The following is a 19,998-nucleotide window of genomic DNA, read 5'->3' as shown; positions in this document are numbered from 1 at the left end:
TATTTGTAAAATAAAGCCTAGAGGAAATAGCTTCTTCCTGATTAAAAAAGGGGGAACTGATTCAATTGCAATAGAAAAAAAATATGCTCTGCTGTCAGAAAGTCAAAGCTACAATACATAAGCAGCTTCAGTCTGAGACTTATCCTGCTTCAAGCCTCTGAGCTCCAGTAGTCCACAAATCAAAGGCCTCATTTTCACAATCTGTTTTTATTTATTAATTAATTTTACAGCAGATAGACCCATTACATAAAATGCTACCAAGGAGCACCTGGGGAGGATAGATGGGCAGAGTGTATCCAAGCATTTTGCCTCTTCTTCCACCATAAACACAAAATGAAAGAGATAAAAGTATAAAACACCACAGAAAATGTAGGGCTAGGACAGGAACCCAGGATTTTACACAAGCTCAGTTTCAAGCATAGTCTAAAATCATATTTGCACACTGACTCCAAGTGCTCATTCAAATGGGAACAGGAAAAGCAAGCACACAAATTCTATAATTTCCACATGATCTAAGCAGTTCAGCAGCAATTTACCAACTTAGTGAAAAACATGTTTGTACTCAGAGTGGACAGCAGGAGGTGGCAAAACTGACTGAGGTGACAACACAACATGACTGAAGGAGCTCAAAAACTGACCGTCATCAGGTTATCTTGGGACTTCCTGTGGAGTGACAGCTGTGGAGAAAGGGGCAAATGACAGCTGTCCTGCTAGAATCCAGCAAACTGGCTCTTGTTATCCACAGCCCCACTTAAAGAAGAGGGTGGGTAATATGGATAATCTAAACGAGTGAGACATATGATCCATACTCTGCAAGATAGGATCAGGATGGCAATGGATTGTATGAGGAAAAAAAATCTAAATGCTATCATATGATTAGCTTATCTGTCAAATATGCACCAAATTGCATTAAGGCAATTTGCTGAGAGACTGGTGGAATGGTGGGGCAAATAAGAGGAGAGAGTGGTCCGGCATCTGACGTGTCCCCCAACTGCAGTGCTGCCAAATTTGAGCTTTATTAGTCTGGCTTGTGCTTCCGTGTCTTTCTGTACAATAAAACATTTCAGTTTTGCTGAGAATTGTGGCCACCTACTGAGCTCTGTGGAGCTACTTCACAGCATGCACTGGTAATATACTGGCATCGCTTGCTGTCAGTTTAAATCATGGCACTCTGCATCAAGCAATGCACTTCCACTTTGCTCATACAGAAACAGACATGAATGCTGGTGCACGATTAACTTAAGTTCAGAGTATTTATGGAGAAGAAGGCAGGATTTTCAAAGGTGATGCTGGCACATTCCCTGCAGAGAAGAGCAGCAGCTAAAAAATGTAAATGATTTTGGCCCACTAGGCAAATGAAACAAATTAATCTCACCTCCATTTCACTGTCAAGAAGTACAGCTCAGACTGCAAAAGCTCACATAAGGATTATCAGAATAAAGCTGATTGATAAGAGATCAAAAATTAAAATTGTTTTCATGAATTTATAATGGACTCTCATTTTCACTCTGTCATCCTGTCCTGGCCCTCTCCCTCACCTCAGAATTCATCAATAATGAGCTTGTAACTTCCCTTTTAGGCAAATACTACCACAATTTTCACGGACCCACCTAATCGTGCATGTGCCATTATGATGAGAGTCAGTGTGGCACTTGAACTGATGGAGTCTCATCTAATTGCTCTCAACCCCAATAGATTTTGAGTTGAAATTTTTTGCTAGGCCTACCATTTACAACCACCTATACTTAGGGCTGCCACGATAACCGCAATATTGCAATACCATGCTATTGACAAGCCAACCACAGGGGATGGCAAGCAACCACCACAACTGCCACGCACGAGAAACTATTTCGGTTGAGCAAAAAAAAAAAATTAAATAGTTTCTTGTACACACTTTTTTCTCATGCCCCCTAATTATTTACAGTAGTCCCCCCCTTATCCGTGGTGGATATGTTCCAAGACCCAGCAGATGCCTGAAACCGTGGAACCCTAGTACCGAACCCTATATATATTATGTTTTTTCCTATACATACATACTTATGATTAAGTTAACTTCATAAATTAGGCACAATAAGAGATTAACAACAATAACTAATAATAAAATAGAGCAATTATAACAATATATAGGGTTACTTGAACACAAGCACTGCAATACCATGGCAGTCGATTTGATAACCAAGACGGCTACTAAGTGATTAACGGGCGGGTAGCGTAGGCTTATACAGTGTGGATACGCTGGACAAAGGGATGATTCATGTCCCTGGCGGGACAGCGCAAGATTTCATCATGCTACTCACAATTTAATACTTATGAATTGTTTATTTCTGGAATTTTCCATTTAATATTTTCAGACTGTGGTTGACCGCAGGTAACTGAGACCGCGGATAATGGGGGACAATTTATATCTAGCCTAGAGTAGGCCTATAGGCTAGGCGTAATCCTTTTATTTTCATAAAGGAGAACAGGCGTGTAGCCTACCCTGCGTTCTTATTGCGCCTCATTACCTTTCTGTGTTCTGCAATTAACAATAAACAAGTATTTAATTTGTTATAAAACTGTGTCATCTTTGTCATTTAAAAAACAACAATATACCTAATAATAGCCTAACAATAAAGCTTATTTATATAGCACTAAAAGCAGGATAAATGAAGTAATTTGCAAAAACAAAAAACCAAAAAAAAAGGAGATAATACCGCATATCGCGCTGTTGAGCCACCCTAAATCACCGCAGGGGAAATTCCTTCACCGCAACAGCCCTACCTGTACTAAGGTTCTTTGTAAATGTATGAGCTGGCTTTGCCAGAGTGTGCCTTTGCTCGCTATCTTGTGGTGGAAAATTCTGACACTTGTGTCGCATGAGGGTTTTTTTTTTTTGTAGCATTTCAAATGACACCTTCAATTTGCTGTAGAAAGCCCTCTGTGTCAACTTGGATATAGCCAGTTACCCAGAGGAAATATACTTACTGTTTATTTCACAGGTTATAACTTCACTTGATTTTGAATTTTGACAGAGGTTAAACCCTTTGTAAACTATATAATACTATATAATTGTGATACAAACTGAAACAATTGTCTCTGTTCACCTTTTTCTGACTGTTTCATTTTGTCATATTTTACATTGCATATGTGTATTATTATATGTATATTGCATATATCCATATGTTATTCACTTTTTATATTGTTATATCTGATCAACAATTATACCTTGTTTCACTGGTGACCAATTATAGCTTAAAGGAGTACACATGAAATGTTTTCCAGTGCTGACAGCAGATTAAAATAGCTCATTTTCACTCTGAGGGTAAGGCCATTGTGGCTCACTACAAAAATAATTTTAACATTGAATTAATAATGGCAGTTATTTGACATGGTTTTACAATATCACGATTTTATACTGAGGTTTTTTCAGGTTTGATCAGGTTGGAGAGAAAAGATAAAAGGTAAAATGTCAGCCACAGGGTGACACCCTGCTTGTTTCCTTCTCCCAGTCTGTCACATGGATTCAAAGGCCAGGGTAGCTAAGCAACATGCAGTCAGATGTGAGGAAAATGACAACATGTAATCTAGTCACAGCCTGTAGCTTTAGGAGCTTGAGCTGAGATGGACAGAAATATTCAACAAAAAGATCAGAGGTACATAGAGTTACTTACATACAGCAACTTTTGTGGCAATTAGTGGGTAAATAACAAACATAAATTCTGACATAACAGTGTATGTGTCACTACTGTGAACTGATATGGTCTGTTTTTGAAGGAAACAATTTGAGCCCTGCCTTCACAGATGAATATCAATGATGTGTTGCTGACATAAAAAGGGTTACAAAACATTATGCTTGGGTATTTTTACTTTAAACAGTACCATTGCAAAAAGAAAGAAAGAAAGAAAATGTTTTTGTGCATGTCAAAAGTAATACCTATACTGGTCTCATCATTCATTTTAGTGTGTCTCTTCCAACTCCTCACATGCATATTTATAATAAAGATCTTCCTTGAAAGAAATGTTCAGAGATAATTTTTGTGCTGCAGGAGATCACACCATTGGACAGACAGACAGCTTCAACTACACATTCACTGTGTGGACTGGTAACAGACTCCAAGAATCTCTCCTAGCAAAACTTACACCAATTTGTGGAGTGAACCTTTCAAAATGTAATCAAATGTACCATAATGGTATTGGATGTTATTGGATGTACATACATTGTGGTATTGCCATAATGCATGTGGTGTGATTGGTTGGATCATTTTTGTTGGTTTATTTATTTATTTATTTATTTTGCCACCTGCGATCACATAGCTGCATTTGTGTTAAGTTATAACCATGTTTGTGGTTTTACCATTTTACATTTTCCTTGCACTTTCATGCGTTCCATCACTTTTAATGGTCTTGCTTCCATTGTGTAGATAGGTCACCATAAGGAAATTTGATTATCCAAAATAAATAATACTAAAGTTACAGAATTTAGAGAAAAGGTAGAACTTATACATCCAAAATACTGCAATTTTTGATGTTTTATAATATCCTCTATAGGACACAACAGATATTGGTGTTTAATCCTTATTCAAATTACCCTTAGGTATTTAAGGGAAACTTAAATATTTGCCACTGCAAAAACTGAAGTGGATAACTGAAACATAAAAAGAGAGTGAGAGAAGGAAAATACCAAATTAAGACCATGGGGGTATTCAATCAAAGCACAAAGCAACCTGGTGACAATTTAAAACTTTCAAGAGCAATTTCAAAAAACAGTGTATATTATTTTAAATGCATAACAGTTCTTATTTATATATATATACAATTCAGTATCCCATTACATAGGACAAGGCAAAAGTCATTTTAAAATAATGAATACTACATAGTTCTGACAAACACCAGGGGCCAATGGGTTCATATTCACTACATCACTCCATAGATGATCAAAGCAGAGTGAATCAATATGCACACAGTGAAGTGACTGTTACCCTTTGAACTCTGTATTCATTATCCCATGTCAGGTACACATTTACATAAAAGCATGGTAAACAGGTGCAAGTGTCACTGAAAAGTTACTATAAAACCACTTCACTCCAGGGACACATCGCCATGTCTGTCTGTTTCTTGTAGCCAGCAGCATGTCTGCATAACAGTGGAATAATCATGGAGAACTGGAGACACAGCACCACAAAGCTTCCAATCCCATCTGGACATTTTTCCCATCTCCTGTGGCTGCCATAACTCTTGACAATGACTGCAGTATCGAGGAGGGGCATCCCATTCTCGAGGCTTATCCAGCAAAGCGGAAAGGACAATTTACATTCCCTCACTGTGTGCTGCGAGTGTTAAGCATAGGGAATAATTTAGCAGGCAGGTCTTGAGAAAACCTTTGATGCCCTTCGCTCTGCCAAGATATGGCAGCCAGGAGACTCAGTGGTACAGCAGGCAATCACAACCCCATTAAAGCTGGATCAGCTTTGCACTCCACCAGTGCAAGCATTCAAAGGGCTGCCTTCCAGCACCAAACAAAATCTGTGTCTCCCAGTCAAAACAAACTACAGAAAAAACTGAGAAACTAAAAAAAACTATTCCCTGTAGTGTTTTAGACCAACACAATTACATGCAGTATATTAATTGTATTTTGCAGTTGTTTTCAGAAAATGACATGTCAACCTTACAAAGTGGAGAATGTGAAGCATTTCACCTTTAAGGGGGCCCTTTTCTTCTTCACTGGGGTTACAGGAGACATTTTGAAGACAAACTTCAGCAGTAGCTCAAGCCCATCCTAATCAACTGAGTACCAGCCATTGTTAAAAACCTGGCAGCCTTTGAATCCAGCTTAGATTGAGCAGACGAAATATGAATCCATTGGATGTACGGCTATGAAAAGCAGCACAGTGTGACAGGAGTGTTTAAGTACAGCTCAGAAATCACTAATGGTAATTAAATGACCATGCACACATGGGTCCAAAGACAAATCAACACAGAGCAGTCCATTTATTGTCTTTGTTAGACCCTACATAAAAATGCTAAAATCCAAGGGGGAGATGGGGGATGTTGTATTTAAGTTCTGCACACAGTTATTTCTGCAGTAGTGGGGCTGAGGCCCCTTTAAAGGCCTCGCTCTCAGTCACAGACCCCAGCACACCAGGGAGTCCTCCAGGACAGAGTGAGAGAGAGGTGGGCGGGAGTAGGCACCCGGAGAGTTTGTGAATTCTCACACTAGCACTTGACGGAAGCTATGAAGGTCATGGCTAGAGCTCTCCCCCACAACCCAACACAGATTGGCCTCCCATGGGCGGTGTCACTTGTGCGCTTCCCCTGAAAACGTGAATGCTGCAGGAGAGGAGGGATCAGCGGTTCCCACCACACTGCATTCTGTGAAAGTGGGGATGAAACCGTAAAGTAGGGCTTACTGCTGTGATGTACAGTAACACACCATCCAGGTCCTCTTTTACTATTAGATACATCACTTCTGCTCTCAGTCCCAGACCGTGCTGCAGAATCCCTGATGCACCAGCTAAGCTGATAAACCATATCCCTAAAAATAAATCAATCAATAATGAGTTTAAAATGATCACACATGCTGTGCAGAATGCACTCTTATGTGCAACCCCTCATTCGCACGCAGCAGTAATACAATGCACAGACTACTCTATCTACCCAATAAATTGTTTGCTGGGGTGAGAGACAGGGAAAAACAAAGATTTGAAACAGTCAAAAGTTGTTTAACTTCCAACATGCCAATGGTCAGTAATGGTTCATACATCATGTCAACAAAACATTATAGCATGAATGTATTCCTCCAGGGCCTGATGTATGCTAAACTTATGGATTCAACAGTCCTATTAAAATGGACACAGGCCTCCAGATCTATAAGACAAAGACTTATGAATAAAGTGGTTCTCTATTTATATCAGCCAAGGAGATGACCTTGCTTGCCTCTTGACCTCCTGCAGCACCATAGTCACTGTAAACTGACAGATGTCATAGTGACAGGCAGGAGATGTTGATGTGTCTCTGAGAGTTTACAGATGATAATGTCTGCTTGATTTTCCACACATATTTCTTTTCTGTAGATGTCAACTGCATGCTTCTTTAGGTCTAAAAAACAGGTGCACAGATCAAAAGAATTTCAGACACACTAGATTCATAAAATACACTAATTCAATACAAATATATTACAAATTAATACAAATATAGGTTTATCACACTCACATACACTCTTCCCCTGATTGGGCCTGTAAGGGATGACTCAATATCTATCAAAGACTATCTAAAAGACTGCATGGCAGGAACATATCTGTTTGTTGAACCAGGACCATCTCTAAATACTTGAACCAAGGTGTTGAGATGTTCAATACTTCAGAATGCAAAGACACTAGACAAAACAAAGACATCTATATAAAGCAGTACAGAGAAGTGGTGGGAAAATTTTTCACAAATGAGCACTTTCTTCTCTACTGGACTATACTGTTTTTTCATTACTCTTTCAGCCAAATATCCAACCGTTGTGTAGAGGTGTGAATCTTCACTGGTCTCACGATACGATTCGACTACGATTCAAAGGGCAGCGATTCGATTACAAAAAGATTCTCGATGCATCACGATGCATCTTGTCCTCCATGTTTTTTTTTTCTTAATACAAGAATACAAGCCCTCAAATTTGAACTGTTTTTTGTTTTCAACTTTTTGTTTAACAGCTGTTTTCAAAAACCATATCAAGTCATACAACATAAAAATCTTTTTCAAGTAAAATTACCACAAGGTGTATGTAAACAGTATCACATTTTTTTTTTTAGTGCATTGTAAATTAGCGGTTATGGTTATTTGTTTTTCAGTTGAATTATATTTAAAGTTCAAGAAAATCCACTGTTTAAAAGACAAGTGGTTTTTTTTTTTTCAACCTTCTCGCATGTACGTTCACACCGGGGTGGTTTGCCGTTTAGCGCGTATGCTAAAACTGGTGCGATTAGAACACTAGATTGGAAAACTTCTAGCTAATTTTAGCTTTGAGGAAACAGCAATTTAACATTAAAAAATATAGCAAATGCTAACTGAAAACTATGAGAAGCTTAATAACGCTAAAAATCAACAAGAGTTTCCTCTAGTCATTACAATATTAATAATTCATTGATTATATTTTTCCTGAACATGAAATATAGTTAAATGTGCAGGGCGAGACATGGTGAAAAAGGTTTATAACAATATAACGATTAGGAATTATTTGTTTAAGACAAGTATAGCAAAGAACGGGAGAGTTCGCTCTGTAGGTAAATTTTAATCCTCGGTTTTGCAATAGAAATAAAGAATCTTTCACTTTCACCTCTTAAAAACAATTATTTTCCCCAGCTCTCCCACTGAGCACTAGCATTGTTTTTACTTATATTTAGGTTAAATACTACTACATATATACTACTATTTATATTTTACTTATAGTTAGGTTATATATTGAGGTTTCAACAGAAAACACATGGCATCAACCTAAGCTGACCTTGGGCCAAGAGCCTTAGCTCCCTCAAACCTGAGAAGGATTAGGCTAAAAGACTTAGGGGTCATAACTCATTGGGGATTGTAATGATTTAAGATGTTATGTCATCACTTATGATTCATCCCGAAGGCCATCCAACTCCTTTAGATCAGACAGTCCTCCACGCTATCTGTCCTAAAGCAGGAATGTCGAGACAATACATTGTTTTGGTTTAGGTTCTGAAAGCCCACCTTGAGGTTTAAAATGCCAAAATATAATTTGACTAGTTGACTGGAAGGGCTCTGGGGCTCAGCAGACTATAACACCTGATGTTTACTCTGTTATTGCTGCTCTTTGTTTTCACCAGTGAACACACTGTCCTTTTCAACTGAATCCACTCTGAACAGATATCATCCTCTGGGTTCTGTGACTATTTTTAACTATGGAGGAATTTTACCTTATTTCATTTATACCTTAATACTTTCCCATTCTATATGCTTCTCCCTCAACTTTATCCTTTTATCTATGGTTTTTATATCACCACTTGAGGCCCCTCCTATCCAGGTTCAAAAAGACTATTGTTTAATGGAATTCTCTAATAGCTGATAATAAATGTATTTATTTATAAAATTGAGAAATATCACATTGTTGTGTAGAAGGCCATCTGTTTACACCTGAAATAATCTTAGTGGCTATCGCTCAGATTGCATACACTCTTCGTACCACAACAGATATAACATTCCCAGCCACTAGAGGCTCACCAAGAAATATAAGCTGCATATAGCAAAATCAAATTATTTTGAAACATAACATGCAGTCTTGCCTAATTGCAATTGTGCAAATCGTTGATACAAAGCCAATGTTACCACCTAGGCAGCTGGCTGAAATTGAAGAATTTACTGCATATAATTACTCTCTAAATTAGTCTGTGATCATGCTGTGATACAACACTGTGTTTAATTGTTGCCTGGATACTGAAACATTGAACCTGCATGTATTTTAAGTTTTCCACCCAATTGCACATTCAGCTGCAATCAGCCAATACATGGCAAGTGATGCAGCTACACCATCACTTATTGCCAATCATTCTGCTCGCAGGGAATGATGCTGTATCAGTGGCGAAAAGGTGGCCACACTCTCACGCCTACTGCTTAGTTTTAAGCAACCCCCTGCCCTTCTCCACTCAGAACAGTTTTCCACTTGAGGGCTGCTTTTAGTTAGTGATGTAGTATTTCTGAAAAAAAAAAATCCTTCTGAAATGTGTTAACATGACACAACTACTGATAACCAGACTCATCATTTACGTCATGAACATGAGAATCCCACCCTCTGGGTGAAACACATCTCAATCTGGCTTCATCTGAACATGCAGACATAAGACATAGTATGAAGATATAAGATCATACACAAATGGCTTTCAGTATGCTGCTGTATCAGAACATAACACATTCCACATAACTAAACCTTTAGCTTGGATATCCATTATTCAATAATTATTTATTAATATCTCTATTCATTATTAGTTTAAATATGTCACTGGACAAGCAACACTATACATTGTTGGTCATGCCATTATTCCTCCACATTAAGAGCTGTAAATCTGGTTTACAAGTCCTTATACATAACATCACATTCAGCTATAAGGTATGCTGTGGTACATGCACATTTGATGACTATCATCATCCTTATTCACTAGATTATTGCACAGAGAACACAGTGGTAAAAGCTGGTTTAATCCATTCCTTAACACATACCATCAGTTAAGTGTGACCACATTGCAGAACGGAATCAGATGGCAGATATTTTTGGAAGAACTGGGCTCGTACAAGAAATTTCAAGCAGATTTTCACCCTGAGGTCTGACCAATAAAATATCCATGAGGCACTGGGGATGTACAGCACAGACCCTTATGTCAAAGCAAATAAGAGGGAATAACTTTTTTGGATATAGTTCAGAGTGAGTATGTGTGGTATAGAGAAAGAGTCAAATACAGGAGACATTATTGCTGTTGTGAAAGCCTAAAAGCTGCCTAAAGCTATGCATTAAGTTTATGGAACTGAAAACATATCAGCACTACACTGACCTAAATTAAACAAATCCAATTAGTTACTGAGCCCATTTTGTTCATTACCCAATATTAATTCAACAGAAAGCCATAGCAATAGTGAATCTGGTCTGAACAGAGGAAGAAATCCTGAAAACAAAAGACTGGTTTGTCAGTATAATAAAAAGCCTGGATAGAGGGAGGCACACTGTGCTCAGTCCGCACACAGAAAATCAATGATTTGGGCCAGGTTAGGACTGGAACCTCTCAGCACCCAGCCCCCACCACTTCCAGTTTCCCAATCACAGTGTGTGTGTGTGTGTGTGTGTGTGTGCGCATGCACGTGTAGAAAAACACCCCCCCACCCACCACCAACAAATGAGCCAGTACACACCAAGCCCAGAAAAAATGGCAGGCCTAGATCTGTTGTGTGTTGTGATCATATCCCATCCTGTACATGATGCAGACTGATTTGCATTAATTTCATTGGGGTACTGTATGACTGATGTATGGCAGAAATTTTATAATTTGCAATAATTGTCCTGCAAACGACTATCTGGCATCACCTTGGCGGTATCTTGGTGGTAATGAAGATTATTTGAAGCATGGACCACCTATTTGAACTAATTTGGCATACAATTAAATTATTTTCTCATCACATTTTTTGGATCGTGCAAATTAGAAAAAAAGTGATGCAGTCTTAATATTAATAAACCCCGATTTCTCTCTCTTATTACTGCAGGAGAAACATGGATGGATTATCATGACCACGGGCCCTGGACACAAACTCGCCACGGGCCCCTACCTACACGCGCACTGCGTGTACCCTCCCCAAGCACACAGAGTTTGGTCGCACAATAGCACAGGATAACCATTTGAAAATATATTTATTATTTTGACATGTTAAATTACTGTCAGTGCTGCTCCACCACTACCACATGTCTCAATGCTGCAGTCTTCCTGTGAACTTGGGCTAGCAGTGCAGGCATTAGCATCCAGATCGTCCCCAAGAGGCAGTGCTGTAGCACCAGCACTGCTGCTAACAGTAACACCATCACCTTCCACCTGTTTTTTGGTGAAAAATGTTGAAATAGAGGGTATTTGTTGTACCAAACTAGCATCTTAGGCTTCTTTTTCTTTCTTGAGTTTAGGCTTTGCTGACCCACTAAGTGCGTGTTTCTCCATGTTGACTGCGAAATTGACATTTCACCTATAGTCTACGCCATTACGACATCACTTTGTGATTTAATCGGCTAATTTACAAAACATTAAAACTATTTCATAATCATACTACATTTTAAAAATCACATTTACTCTACAATATGTTAAAAACAAAAATACTTTACACATTAAAAAAAAGATAACAAATCTTAAGGCCAAGGGCCCCCATTGGCTCCAGAGCCCTGGGCACGTGCCCACTTTGTCTATGCGGTAATCCATCAATGAGGAGAAATAAGGGCTTAGTGACCTGTCCCAGTCTAACACAGGCATTCCAGTCAGCATCAGGCTGTGAAGTCCTATTGATTTGAGAGGTAGATTGATGAAAGCTACTGTAAACTTCAGTGATCCAGTTGAGTGGCAAAGCACACGCTCTCCTATTGATCAGCAACCAGCTTTTCCTTCTTGCCTCCAAATCCACACCAAACATCAAAATGGTAACATTACTGAAAGTGACATCACCCATCCAACGGTGAATGCCCTGTCGCCTTTTGTGACTCCCTTCTCAGATGAGTGGTAAAGCCTTGTTTCATAAGCTTGTGAGTTACTAGAAGCACACTGGTGTAAACGCCACACGATTTCATAACCATTCATCAGAATAATAAATCTGACAGATGTCACCCGTGATCCTCTGACTTCCAATTCCCTCTTAAAAACACATTTGTTAAATGGCTCTTGAGTCATTGCCGCAGACCCCTTAGTTCCATCATAAAAACATGTGGAGACTAGGCCTCCTTTGCCTATCACATGTATTAAAGTAATGGGCTCTGTGAAGTGGTGATCACTGTTAGGGAGAATGCAATGGCTCAATCTGTACGTTTCCCACCACAGAGGGCGGGTTTGCCCCTTATAATCAGAAATTTATGACTGCGGAGAGCGTGATGATGTGTGGCAAAGCTGGCCTCAGTCCAGATTTGTTTCTTGGATTGAAGATGAGTGATCAGCACATTTTGTCACTCCTAGCGGCTGTAGCGTACCGCCAGAGCGAGCACTTGAGCCCTCTTCAACTCGCTTTGCACAGCTGCTGAGGTCTTTGGTCGTTTTGATGCTGCCTGAAGCCCCCGTCATGAAGGACATAGAGAACAGACTCCTTGATCTGCGCCCAGCTACAGTCCTTAACAAGGAACAATCAGGGATGAATCTGGTTATTATTCAATCAGATGAAACGCCTGATGAGTCTCCTTCACAGTCTTTCCTCCCTGAAAATTTTACGGTGCAATCACTGCTGCCCAATGAGCCAGAAAGGTTCTTCAGAACTATAACACTTCTTATGCCATTACAGCTTAATGAGGGGAGCATTAGTGATGGAGGTCTTGGTTGGATCCTCCTGTGTGCAGTAGCAATCACACCTGCAAAGTGTCATGGCATCGACCATGTGGTTAAGCCAATATTGAGCCTGCTTACAACACGGTCAGTAACTTTGACTCTGGGTTATCTTCCCCAAACACTCCACTCTGGACACCAGTTGATTCTGATGCTATGGGTCCCAGCTGAAAAGGCACACCTGAGTCATGAGTGAGGAAATATTCACCCTGTATTTTGAACAGGAAAAAATAAGTCACCATAGTAGCGCCATGATGTCACCATAATAACAGCAGTCCTATGAGGCCAGAAAATGGCCTATCTTGGCATATAAGACAACAGGTGAGCAATTAGAACTGCTTTGACTGACATTCCATGCATGACCCACTGATATCCTGCCACTCTTTCCACCAGAGAGATAATGTCAGAGAGAATTCTCTTAAGAAGGTTCCTTCCTTCCACACAAAGGTATTGTGCGATCCCACATTATTGCTTGTTTATATGGTAACTATCTTCCAATTGTAGGCACAATGTCTGCAGTGTCCCTGTTCACAAGAGTGGCCTGAAAATCTCACCTTCCCAGCTTGTCTTTGCCAAACACCATCAGAGGTTGTTGTAGGCCCCTGGCTGCCTCAGTGGCTTTTCTTTTTTTACGGTGTTCTGATAGATTTATGACAGGGAAAATAAGTTGGATGTGAGCCCCACAGAGAATTTCTCTTCGGGCCTAGTTTCCCACATTAATCTACAGCTGCTCCCTGACACAGTTTTGTCCAATCATCCCTGTTCAGCTGAAAAATTTAAATAATCTTGGCATTATAAGGACAAATGCTGAACCGTCAAAGTTTATTTCACGCAGGATAAGCTGTATTTTTCACTCATATCGAAGAGAACATTATGTGCAATACCTGAGAACTGGACGCACCAGGATCTGGTACAACTCTACCATGCAGCAGCTGTATAGAAAGCAAAATAAAAGTTACATTTGACCTACCTAGTTGCTTAGCAGGCAACTTTATCTGAAGCAATGTACCTAGTTTTCACTGATATTTCTTTATACATTTGAATACTTGCTTAAATAAAATCACCTTACTATCAATCCACATTGCCACCTGGTAAAGTTTGACAAGTATTAAATAAAAACAGAAATTTGAGGCAGGTGAGAAGATCTAGCCTCCATGTCTGACAGCCTTACTTCTCTGGAACCATGCGTTTACTAACAGTAACTATAACGCTACCACGGAATGCAAAAGACCTGCATCCTTCCATTACCATGATGCTATTCAAACTCACTTCCAATGCACTGGCAGCGTATTGCATCAGGGGAGCAGAAAGCGATGCAATGGATAATTCAGGACAGATGGTACATGATGCTAATTAGAAGCTGGCTTGCTTTTGTCGGATATGAGATGCGTTATCATGATCAAGTCGCCAGGAATATTCCTGCTAGAGGCAAACTTGACTGATGAGAATGCTGACCCTCCAGTACTTCTCTGGGAATAGCAGGAATGATAAATAGAAGGAGTTTTGTATCAATTTCACAATACACTGTTAAACCATTCAAACTTATTTTTATAAGCAAAACATAGCCAAACTATTATAACATCAATTGATACCAAATAGGAAGGATTCGCAGATCAACATTCCTTATTGAAAAACTGCAATAATGGATTCCATAGATCATTCACCAAAATCTCTAATGTCTACATTATGTGCAGTATTATCAATGTAACTGTATGTTTAATTTGATAAGTGTGTACCTCTGTGGTCACAGGTTGGGTGTCTCCTTGCAAAAGAAAGGCAAAAGCCATTCAGTGCCCTTAATTGGGAAAAAACCTGTAGCCAGCAGACTCAACACTCACACCAAAAGTTCCAAACAGCCTCAGAATCCATAATTCATTTCCAAGAGAAAAAATCCATGGCAGAGCCACAGCAAAGGTTGACCAATGAGGTGAAGGGTAGCTCCTTACTTACACCAATATCTCAGCACTGCATAATTAACTTTCACACTGACAATCACTGTAATGAAGCATAACAAAGTGGAATAAGTAGCATATCATGCTACGCGATGGTCGGTGGGAGATCTGACAGTAAGCGTGGCTCAAAGCTGACATCAGCCCACTGGTTCAGCGGTAATTGGCCTAGACTATTCATTTGCCACTGCTCTTTCAAAGCCAAAAACATGGGCTGAGTAAAAGGAAAGCTTTGACTGGTAAAGAACTGTATGAAAATGGCACACAGCATCTAATTTTCTTACATGTACAACTTGCATGACCCATTCTCATGATATCAGGAATAAATTTAGCACAACATGCTAAATTAAGCAAAAGGGTGAACCTGTTATCAGCAGAACTGTAAGTCCAGGGCTAGCCGCATTAGCATTATTGATCACAGCATTAGATGGAAATGATTAATTGCTACTTGCAATGTGCAGACAGAAATCTCCTCGGCATGACTTGCAGATTGAGAACTATGAATTAAACTCCTGAATTCTCATTAGCATTTTTTGCTAATACCAAGTAAGACAGGTTAGTAGCTTAGTGAAAGACAGTAAGGGTTTCTTGTTTTGAGTTTTTTAGGATCAGCGCAATTCACTAAGCCCATCACATCAGCTAATTCAAAAACAGTATATGTCAGTTAATGTACTGTAAGCAGTGCTGGTTCAGCAAAACAAGCCATGTGGTAACTGTGTATCAGGTGTCTGAACAGATCGGTTGAATGTCTCCTCTTCCTCTAACCACAGAGCAGGGTGCTGTAGAGGAACATATATGGATTTGACTTGTACACTGACCCTGTGGAGGGAAAGGGATCAATAGAATAACAGACCACAACAGAACGATCAAAACCTGTAAAGACTGCTGTGCTTGTGTCCGTATACCAGATACAGCATAAACCTTTGTGGCACTTCACCAAAGGAGATATATAAATAGAGCATGACCATAACCCCAACTCACATCTTTTCATACCCGCCTACAATGACTCATTGCTTCAAGCGCACGTAGCCCATCCTTGATTACTATGTTTGGTGCAGGCATGTACTGTTCCTACTCAATTAGCAAAGACAATCTGTGGCCTCCAGAAGACAACCTCAGACTTTCATCAGTCCTTTCCATTAAATGTTGTGAAGCAGCAATTCACACATACTCAAAGGTTTGTGTTCTCTCCTTCGTTACACCTCCTTGCATCAACTAGCTAGAATACATCTACTGTACTGCAGCTTACTGTCCTGTATACCTACAATAAACCAAAATCCTTCAATGTGTGTTTCATTTGAAGTATGATGAATTCAACAGACCAGTATCACAAGACACAAGAAACCTCAGCTGCATTAGATATCCCGAACCATGTGAAGCATTGTAATGGGTATTTGCTAATTCCTAGATCATCTCTCTGTAACATTATTTTATGAAAACCAAAACAAGATTAAAAATTACTTCAAAATCAGCTATCATGTACCTGGTATGCAGAGATTGAGGTGTCAGTCACCTGGGAACATTTGCTAGGGTTTTGCCTAGCCCTGCTAGTTCCCTGCCACTGCTCATTGAAGAAATAGTGATTAAGTGCACACAGGGCTGTGGACCAAGGAAGTGCTTTTTCCTGAGCTGAGATATGTGGGGGAGGGGTGTAACACAGAAAATACAAAAGTATTGCATTCTACCTCTTGCATATATAGTTGATGTATTCTGGCATTTGAAACAAGCAGGTGCACAGCTCAGATATAATTCAAAAAACATTCTAAGGAAACCTTGCTGGATCAGAATACCTTTTTGGAGCTCAAATACAACCAAGTGGGACAGAAATCTTAAACATTTTTTCTTTCCCCTAAGAAAGAAAGAAAAAAAAAAAAAACAAGAAAAAATATTAGTGCAACATGTTCCCATGGCAACACAGCACAGTGGGCCCCTGTGAACTGGGAGAGGTCTCTTTGCAGGGCTGTCACAGAGAAGGTCTTGTTGCTGGTGTGTCAGATCCGTCTGCCTGCAGTGGGCTAATCTGACAGAGGGAGAAACTCTCTGAGCGGGGACCGAGACCCTTTTCATGTATGTCAGCTGAGAAAACAGAGAAAGTGAAGGGAGAAGGACATTCCTCAGGAAATGAATCAGCAGGTAATGGTAGCACCAATCATCAAAGTCATGTGTAGAAAACATAGGGTGTGGTCAAGCAAACAAGCACAAAGGACCCAGCCCTGGCTTACACTGAGAATGAGTCCTTTTAATTAGGACTTTATCAACTGTATTGAGAAATGCATTGAAGTCATGCAGCTTGCATCTCAATGAATATGCAGTTTATATAGTGAATGCAGTATTGTTATACTGTCATGGGCACAAACTTTTATATATCAAAACTGTGATCATTCTCACTGAAATGGACAGACTCGATAGCATTTGTCAGTTAACCTTTTCGCCCCTGCTTTCATGAATCTCACATGTTTGGCGCAACATTATGTCCCAGATGCACTGTGGTCTGCGAGTAGCCACAGTGCTTCCTGCTATCCCTGCAAGCCATACCTGTAACATCTTTACTCACTTGTTAACTAATTTTCCAAACATCTGCTGAGACAATGTATTAATGGAGCAATGCTGTGGACTGTATACATTTACATTTGAATAAATCCTTTGTTTGCTTAAAATGAATAGGAACATATCCATTAGCCTCATATGAGGCTCTCCACTTTGTGTGTCACAGAATAAACCAATAAACAAAACGCTAGAAGCAGATTTATATTATGTGAAATTACTGTGATGAATAACCAACATACTATGACAAGGGAACTGGGACAAGGGATCACATACATGCGTGGAACATACAGTATAAAGCTGTCACTGTCGCATTTGTTGTACAAATGTTCTCTTTTTGTCAAGAAACAATGCATCTTTCCAGAGAGATATCTTTGGTTCAAACAACAAATCTATTTTACCAAATGTCACCAGCGTTATCTGCTGTTAGTTCAGAAAGTATATAATTTCAATGCACTTCCATTTGCACAACTTTGTTTTTTGAAAACCTGTAATTGTCCTCATTTGTCTTGAGAAGCACCTAGTGACTGACATTTTGCAAGTAATGTGTAAAACCTCAAAACTAAGCCTTTACGTTTATCTTTAAACTTTTACAGTTAGTCTTGACATTACATTAAGACTATCAAGCCAGCTGATGAAGTTGATATTTTTAAGTATTGCAAGCCATCACATCTAGAGTGTCGAACCAAGGGATAACCTCAAATGCAGTACTTTTCAAACAGAAAAAAAAACGTTCCTTGTTCCACACGCTTAATTTACAGCACATTCTCTTTAAGGACTGAGCCGCGCATAATGTTGCAGCCCCAGCGAAACACAAAGCACCCAACCACACATTTCCTTAATCTCTCTCTCCTGACTCCCACGCAGCCCAAGTCACTGCGAAGCTGTGCAAGGGAAATCTACAATTTCACACTGATTTAGGTCGAGGCCACTGAATGTCATCAATTACGCATTTGTTCTCTAAATCCTGGTGTGTATTGGTAGAATTAAGCGGTACATTGAGACTGAATTGATGCAGTCTGAAAGGAAATGAAGGAAAAGAATATTAAGGAAAAGGTATATCTTAGAACCAAATGAAACACGGGCAATAAAGACACAATAAAAACAAATTCGCTAGCTAACCTCAGTGGAAATATACAGTACATTCAGCTGTTTTCCTCCGAGCAACACATACATGCTGTGCGATATATCGCTACACTGCACTAGCTAGCAACATATCATCCTTATAAAACTTACTCATCAATGTACCATCACTGTTACATCACTGTACCTGTGGTTTATCCTGTTTGTACCCACCGATTTAATGAATACCCTCGGCAGCCAATTTTGTTTTGTTCATTCTTGCGCTAATTGAATTTCAGATCCTTTGAAGGGGAGACTGGATACAGATATGAACACACCAGCGAGTAAGTAATAAAGACAGTGGCGAAGCGACGGAGTTAGGTGCTTAAAATACACAGTGCTCTTATAGTTTGAATCAAATACAGACATTTCAGAAACAATACATTTCCGAAGTCGTTACGAAAGCGCTGATGGATGCTCATCGAATCAATAGTGTATATATTTTTTGTTCTTACCGTCTGTAGCCAGTGCCGATTGCAGGACAAGTAAAAGCATTCCTACTGATATCAGACACTTAGTGAAGAATCCATCCAAGCCAGGTGTCTTCCCATTTTTCCAGTAACATCCTGTATCCCCCACACCTATCCATTCAAGCAAGCCCAACGCGCGAGCCCTGTCCCCTTCACTGATGTCCAAAATATGCAGATTGTTATGCGTACCCCTCAAACTAGAAGCCATTTGTGTATCCAAAAGGTATATAGCAGTCTCGGTCGTGAAAAAGACATTTGATCAATCTGTGACTAGACCGAGTGCTAAGCCTTCCATCAGTCTCTCCCGCATGTGTCTGAGCAGATATAGCAGCATTGAAAATTTAAAGGATGCATCGGTGAGGGGATTCACACCGTGCGCTCATCACTGCATTTCTGCGGCACAGCGGTGGCCAGTTTCTGGGAGATATTACGCTTGCTTCTCGGTTATTTTCGTTCTCCTTGTCTCCTTGTCTGTAGCTCAGAATTGGTGGTGTGGTGAATGGCGTCCCCCTGTTTCCGAGAGGTTCTGGTGTTATTGCAATTAAAAGACGTCATTTCATTAGGAAATAAATCACGTAGCCAACTCCAGGGTTCACTGCGAAAAGAGTGCAAATAAAAGCGACAACCAAAGGTAGAATTCGACGACCCCTGGTGGACATGTATAGCTACACAAAAGTTGTGTGTTATTCAGTAAGGAATGTATAACCGATTGTGATTTCTTTGATTTAAACCAAGGGAAAGCATGAAATAAAAAAAAGGTTTTCTCCGAGAGCACAGTTCTGTTATGGTGTTAGTTTATGCATTAATATTATCTGAATCTCATCCGTCTCTCATCAAATAAGTAAATGACCTGTATTAGATTATTTTACATTTACCAACTGAATGAAT

At 39.6% G+C, this 19,998-nt stretch overlaps 1 protein-coding gene across 5 annotated transcripts in view; it reads right to left on the bottom strand.

Moving 5' to 3' along the window:
• LOC118781776 (UPF0606 protein KIAA1549L-like) overlaps positions 1–19,724 on the bottom strand; it is a 54,415-nt gene extending 34,691 nt beyond the window's left edge. For all 5 annotated transcript variants that reach the window (XM_036534843.1, XM_036534839.1, XM_036534838.1 and 2 more), the window contains exon 1: positions 19,096–19,724. In XM_036534843.1, coding sequence (XP_036390736.1) covers positions 19,096–19,318 — 223 coding nt within the window. In that variant the 5' untranslated portion in view covers positions 19,319–19,724. The remainder of the gene's footprint in view (positions 1–19,095) is intronic.
• Between the last annotated feature and the right edge of the window lie 274 nt (positions 19,725–19,998).

Source organism: Megalops cyprinoides, chromosome 8 (genome assembly GCF_013368585.1).
Source record: "Megalops cyprinoides isolate fMegCyp1 chromosome 8, fMegCyp1.pri, whole genome shotgun sequence".
NCBI classification, from domain to species: domain Eukaryota; kingdom Metazoa; phylum Chordata; class Actinopteri; order Elopiformes; family Megalopidae; genus Megalops; species Megalops cyprinoides.
This window is presented reverse-complemented; position numbering and strand designations above follow the sequence as displayed.